Source organism: Nicotiana tabacum, chromosome 21 (genome assembly GCF_000715075.1).
Source record: "Nicotiana tabacum cultivar K326 chromosome 21, ASM71507v2, whole genome shotgun sequence".
NCBI classification, from domain to species: domain Eukaryota; kingdom Viridiplantae; phylum Streptophyta; class Magnoliopsida; order Solanales; family Solanaceae; genus Nicotiana; species Nicotiana tabacum.
Window position 1 is genome coordinate 35,326,412 of NC_134100.1, and position 7,486 is coordinate 35,333,897.

Here is a 7,486-nt window from a genome sequence, read left to right on the forward strand (position 1 = left end):
CACTCCATGAATCATGCAAGTAAAGTTTGAACCTTAATCACATATTGTTGCATGCGTTCCTCATTTATGTCAAAAATCCCATATACTTGGTTTACTACCAGCTGAGAATCACACTTGATATCTATGACCTTGGACCCAAGTCCCCGGTCCAGTTTGAGTCCTATAATCAAAGCCTCATACTCGGCTCCATTGTTAGTCAGCAGAACAGTTTTTATGGCCTGCCTTAGGGTTTCCCTAGAAGGCGTGATTAGGACCACCCCGAGTTCGGACCCTTTCACATTGGAAGCTCCATCCCTGAACAAGGTCCAAACTCCTGATGTCGTTTCTGACACCATCACCGCTTCTTTAGCCAACCCCAAACGCGTATTTTTCTGGGTTGAGTTTCATGTTGTGCTTCCTCAGGATATCTAAGGTTTCCTGGAGGTGTTTTAAATGATCACCTGCATTCAAAGACTTGACCAACATGTCATCTATGTATACTTCCATTGTTTTACCTTTTTGTTTCTCGAACATCTTGTTCACGAGCCTCTGATAGGTGGCTCCGGCTTTTTGAAGCCCTAAGGGCATCACATTATAACAATATATGCCAAAGTTTGTTATGAACAAAGTTTTTTCCTGATCCTCCGGGTTCATCTTAATTTGATTGTACCCGGAATAGGCATCGAGGAAACTCATTAACTCGTGCCTGGCCGTTGCATCAATCATTTGATCAATGTTTGGCAGTGGGAACGAGTCTTTAGGGCACGCCTTATTCAAGTCTTTATAATCTACACACATTTGAAACTTGCTATTATTTTTCGGAACTACAACTACATTAGCTAGCCATTTGGGATACTTTACCTCTCGGATTAAACCAATGTTAACTAATCGAGTTACCTCTTCCTTAACAAACTTGTTTCTGACCTTGGCTATCAGACATTTCTTTTGCCTTACCGGAGGGACGCTTGGGTCCAGGCTTAGCTTGTGCACGGCCACCTCTAGTGGGATACCTATCATATCCGAGTGCAACCATGCGAAACAATCGACGTTAGTTTTAAGGAAATTAATAAATCCTGACCTGAGCTCGGGATTGAGTCCTGTTCCCAAGTGAAATTTTCTCTCCAAGAATTCCTCAAACAAAGCCACTTGTTCGAGTTGTTTTGCCATGGATTTGGTCACGTCTGTCTCTTCCGGTACCTAAAAGTATCTCGGTACCTGGTTGGATTCTGACGACTCCTCGCCTTTATCATCTTCACTTGGCTCAAGAGCAGGCGTCGGTTCCTGTAAGTGCTATTTGCTGGGTTCCTTCCCTTTACTGCTGGAAATTGACATTGCGTTCATTTCTCTTGATGCCGGTTGATCTCCTCTTATTTGCTTGATTTCCTCTAGGGTCAGGAATTTCAGCAGTTGGTGATATATTGATGGTACGACCTTCATCTCATGTAACCATGATCTACTGAGAATTATGTTGTAGCCCATGTTTCCGTCTACCACTTCAAATAAGGTGGTCTTTGTAACCTCTTCGGCGTTTGTGGGCAGCATGATCTCCCTTCGGGTTGTCACACTTTCCAAGTTGAACCCGACGAGGAGCTTTGTTACCGGAATGATACTTCCGGTTAATTTGTCTCGTTCCAATACTCTCCATTGAATGATGTTGGTTGAACTTCCTAGGGCAACCAAAACACGTTTAATCTTGAAATTTAGAATATTAAGAGAAATTACCAGGGTGTCATTATGTGGCAGAAGAAGTCCGTCGGCGTCTTCCCCCGTGAAGGTGATGTCGTCTTCGGCGACTTCCCGGAGTCTCTTGCTGTGAGTCACCGATACTTTTGTCTTCTTGGCCGCCGAGAAGGTTACACCATTGATTTCATTCCCTTCGAAAGTCATGTTGATAGTCAGTCGAAGAGGGTCTTCCCCTATCTTCGAGGGTTCTGCGTTGTCCCTGCTGTGACCATAATTGTTCTTGGATAGGTCGCTCAAGAACTCCCTGAGATGACCGTTCTTCAACAGCGTTGCCACATCCTCGCACAGATGTCGGAAGTCCCCGATTCTATGACCTTGAGTTCCATCATATTCACACCATAAGTTGGTATCCCTCTGGCTGGGATCAGATTTGATTGGCTTCGGGAATCGTGCTTATTTGATATTCCTCATTGCCGATACCAATTCCACTACGCTGATATTGAAATTGTAATCTTATAACATGGAATATGTGGGATCCCGGGTCCCTTGCACTTCTTTCTCTTGCAATGATCTGTTATTCTGGCCACGGTCAGTTCTTCTTTCGGGAGCAAACCTATTCGAGGACTGGAACCCTTTACTGCCACACCCGTCGGCTCTCTCATAAGGAAAAAAATGGCCCTTAGAACATCATCGGTCTGCATCAAAATTATCCTTGAACTTATCCCGGTTCTTCTCTCGGTCCCGTCCTTTAGTTGATGTCGGGAATCCAAGCTGATCATCTTCTATCCTTATCTTCGATTCATAGCGGTTATGGACGTCTGCCCATGTGGTCGCTTGGAATTCGAGCAGGCTTTCCTTCAACTTTCGGGAGGCATCGGAGCTCCTTGGGTTCAAACCCTTAGTGAATGCCTCAGCTGCCCATTCGTTCGGTACGACCAATAATAGCATCCTTTTTTTCTGGAATCTAATCACGAACTCCCGCAGCAATTCAGACTTACCCTATGCGATCCTGAATATGTTTGCCTTCCGGTCTTGGAACTTTCTAGCCCCGACATGGGACTTTATGAATGAATCTGCGAGCATTTCAAAAGAATCAATTGAATATTCGGGTAAAAGCAAATACCATGTCAAGGCCCCTTTCATGAGTGTTTCTCCAAATTTTTTCAGCAGAACCGACTCAATCTCATGTTGAGCCAAGTCGTTTCCTTTCACCGCCGTTATGTAAGTTATGATGTGCTCCTAAGGATCTAAAGTCCCATCGTACTTTGGTATGTCCTGCATCTTGAACCATTTTGGAATCAATTTTGGTAATGCGCTCGGCTTAAACGATAATTAGGTGTACTTCTTCGAATTTGGGCCCTTCAAAACTGGTGGTGCGTCCAGAATTTGATCCATTCGGGCGTAAAAATCCTTCGTGTTCCGATCCATCCTCTCGTTCATTTCCCTCATGAATCTCATGAGTTCGGTTTTGAAGGGATCATTATCGTTGTCATTATCGGATTCACTACCGGTCCCCTCGGCTCCGTCGAAGCCGACCTCACCCCTCGGGGTGTTATTATCAACTCTTCGAGCCGTTTGATTTGTAAGAGCGCCGGGAGGAACTGGGAATCTTCCGTTTGCGTTGTTGGAAGCACCTGATAATGCCTGCTTTAGTTCCGTCATGACCTGGTCCTGCCTTGAGAGATGGTCCATGATGGCTTTTTGCTGCTCTCTCAAGATCCTTACCGTTTCCGCAATGTGTTCGTCCTCTGCATCATCGGGAGTTGGTTCCTGCACATGTCGGGGATATTGTCCGCCATGAACTGTAATTGACATGTCCCTCTTGTTGCGGGTGTCACTGGTCGAATCCTCATATTGAGGCCGATTTTCATGCGCCTCAACGTTGTGTGCGATGTTGACATCGTTAGCTTCCATTTTTCGATTTTTTTTATATGAAACAAAGAATAAAACGAGTTAGTAATAGATTCAAGGATCAACTCAATTACGCAACTGTCTAAGCCCCACGGTGGGCGCCAAACTGTTTACTTGTGAAACAGTACCGTTGAATTTGTTATGTAGTTTATAGACAAACAAACTAATTTGATCCAAAATGATAAATAAATTAGATTAAAAATAAGACTTAGCATTAAAATCAAAGGAAATGGCAGGCTTGGCTCCGGGAGCGATGCTTTCGAGGACAGAAATAAGAGAAATATAAAACAGAAAGTAAAGTTATATTATTTAGTTTGAGAATAGAATGTAACATACGTTTTGCCAGAGATTTCGTATCCTTACAATGATTGTTGAAACTGCTATTTATAGCTATACCTAGGAAACAAGATCCTAGGATCAAGCCCCTCTTAAATGACAATAAAGGGGGTCATTGATGAATATTTAACGACGGGTTATGAATACCAAAATTCTGTTCAACAACTGCCTATTTAATAACTAGGGAATATTCTTCATTAAATGTCATCTGGTGACAAACATTCAACCCGATCACATTGATCGTGTTTCCCTCGGGGTTTATCCGGTGCCAACTGCAGCTGTTGTTCCCGGTCTTGGTTCTCACTCGATTTGTCTTCCATCTGTCTCCGCTTCCACGTATCACGCTATCATTCGATCATTTAATACGAACCAATTTTATCCTCTACAAGTGGATATATCGAGAAATTAATCGAAGTGACATATATATACACACATCCAAATTCAGCATTTCTATTGTTTACAACTTTACATAAAGTTCAATTAACAAGGATTGATAAATTATAAATATTGATAAATTAGTACTCCCTCCGGTCCACAATAAGTAATTTTTTGGTTGTTTTCACACAGATTAAGAAATTTACCTTTTAACATTAATTAGCAATGAAATTGACCATATTAACCTTTACTATCTCTTCACATAAATACTCCTAACACATGCTCCAACACTATTTACTCCAAGGGCAGTGTAGGAAAAAAATAATTAATTCATTCTTAAAATCTGAAAAAATCACTTATTTTAGACTAAAAAAAAAGGTTAAAAATTCACTTATTATGAACCGGACGGAGTATTAATGTCCAAAAGGACATCTCTGTCTAAGTTGATGTCAGAAAATTAAATGTTTAACTTCTCAATGTTTAACTTCTCACTTTGGTGATTATTCAGTTGATGGAAGACGATTAGTTGATAATATTAATAACTTTTACACGGCGTTGAGATGAGTAGGGTATTTCTTCTTTATGAAGACTAGATTACATGTTTTGGACAGTCAAATATATGATAAAGTTTATTTACAGAGAATATTTATATCTGATCAATAAACAAATGACACATCATTTTATTTAACTATAATTATAAGTACTTAATTATGACAGATTATCATATTTTGTACACATTATCTTAATTAATAATGTTTACCTAAAAAACGGATAGAGTTGAATTTATACGTAGTTCTAAGGGTACGTAGTATAGCTTGACACAAATTAGAAAAGTAAGTAGAAATATATCGAATATCGACCGTAAAGAATGAAATACGAACCAAATTGAATAGAAAGTGATTTTATGAACAAGCAAGATGAATCAATGTATAAAGCTCACAAGAGAATAATCTCTGATGTATTTCTCTATGAATAATAATATCTGAATATGAGAGTGTATGAATGCCTTAATATTGGATCCCCTTGCACTTACTGAAATAATAGTCATCCCTCTTATAGTGGAGGGATCCTACTTTGAATATAATTAAAAATACATAGTGAGGAATCTATGATAGATTAGTTTTTCCTAATTCCCGCAGAGATTCTCTCCCTTAGTGCGGCTGTAACGGCTCTTGTCTCTTGGCTCGATCTTGATCGGACTTGGTATTGGTCGATTTTCAGATTTAGAGCTCGATATTGACTCGGGGCCCGTTATTGACTTTGGGCTCGGTATTAGTCGGTCTCTGGCTCTCAAGCTCGATAACGCCGCTTCGCATCATAGTTCGATTTGGATTCGAACTCGGTAATGACTTCGAGCTCGGTATTTGATCGATCCCAGAAATTTGAGCTCGGTAACCTGGCTTTAGATCTCATCCCGATATTATGAAGATGACCTTCGGTCCATTATGTTCCAATCTTGACTAATCATATCAAAGGTCGAAATCGATTTTGACCGTATACAAATAATATAAAAATACTTAATAGTCGTGGTATTCTCTGGTTATCTTCTAGACGGTAACGTCAAGTAAATTGATATTTTTTGAGCCATGACTAACCACATTTGAAATGCCGTAACTGATCATTACGAACTATTATTAGAAAAAGAAATTACTTCCGCTGTAACTATCGTTAGCAGTATAAAATACTTGCCATTGTATACTTTTTTCTTTTGTCATTGTTTAATCTGGATATAAGCTATTTGCACTTTACATAAATTTCTTAGCTATTTACACTTTACATAAATTTCTTTACTTTAAGTGAAAAATTAGATTAATCCCCATTGCGGAAACCATGTCCCTAGCATGTTTGACGTGGAATTAGACAACGATAACATATCTGGTGTATTTTCACATGTGAGGTATGAGTAAGGTAGTCTCTAGCTGTTTTCGATATACTTTCAGCTCAAGAAAAGCATTTCAAAACAGATTTGAAAACAGTAGTGAAGAAGCCATGCTGAAATAACTTGAAATTAGAAAGTAATGAAAAATATTTAGATCAAAGTTAACTGAAAATTCCTATGCCGTCAATGCTTCAAACTATATACTGGTTCTAAATAAACAATGTAACATATGCAGAATGCATAGGCTGACATCCAATTGTACCTCCCCTTATAAGCTAGAACGCTAGAAGAAGAAGAAGAACGAAGGAATTAAAGAAACACGGATTGAAGAAAGACTAACACAAAGCTTGGGCGTAAGCTAGAACTACGAACTGAGGGCAACCCTAAAAACATTTTAACTTACGTTACTGACTGTATCTTTTTTTTTAAATTTTTTTTTATGTACTTATCAGTAGGACTCTAATAGAGCTTAGTTTGTCTTTTATGGTTAACAGAGCTTAGTATGTATTTTACACCCAATGCGAGTAGGTTTTTATCCTACAGCCAGCATCATTTCATACAATATGAGTCTTCTTTTTGAAATTACGTAATACACGTTCCTAAGTTAACATAAGAAGAACAAAAAATTAGATGTTATACTAGACTTTATAACTTAGTTGCTGTAACAGTCTGTCTTCGTATGATATAAGATTGGATAAAGCAGAATCATATGGCCTTCTTCTTCGCGAACGTGTGACCTTCTTTGCGAACGCAAAAAACAAATCTCACCTGCCTCCCAGGTACCCTTCGCGAACGCGAGACCTCTCTCGTGAGTGCGATGAAGGAAACCAGACATCAAAAAATTCAGCAGCTTCAACAATCCTTCAATGACCCGAAATGCGCCGAACATGGTCCGAATCACACCCGAGGCCCATGGGACCTCAACCAAGCATACAAACAAGTCCTAAAATATTAAACGAACACGCTCGAAGCATCAAATCACATCAAACAACACTAGAATCATGAATCATGCATCGGTTCAAGCCTAAGAACTTATGAACTTCTATGTTCTGAAACCAACGCCAATCCATACCAAAACAACTCCGACTAACGCCAAATTTTGTACACAAGTCATAAATGACAATACAGACCTAATAAAACTTCTGGAATCAAAATTCGACCCCGATATCAAAATGTCCACCCCGATCACACTTTCCAAAAATCTTCCAACTTTTCAACTTTCGCTAATTTACGCCGAAACGACCTACGGACCTCCAAATCGACATCCGGGCACACCCCAAAGACCAAAATTCTCCTACGGAGCTATGAGAACTATCAAAACTC

General features: G+C 39.7%; 1 protein-coding gene across 1 annotated transcript; it reads right to left on the minus strand.

Moving 5' to 3' along the window:
- Positions 1–1,269: 1,269 nt before the first annotated feature.
- On the minus strand, positions 1,270–1,866 carry LOC142175202 (uncharacterized). Its single transcript, XM_075241782.1, has one exon. It carries the CDS (start codon positions 1,864–1,866, stop codon positions 1,270–1,272), a length of 597 nt encoding a protein of 198 aa, XP_075097883.1.
- Positions 1,867–7,486: the final 5,620 nt, after the last annotated feature.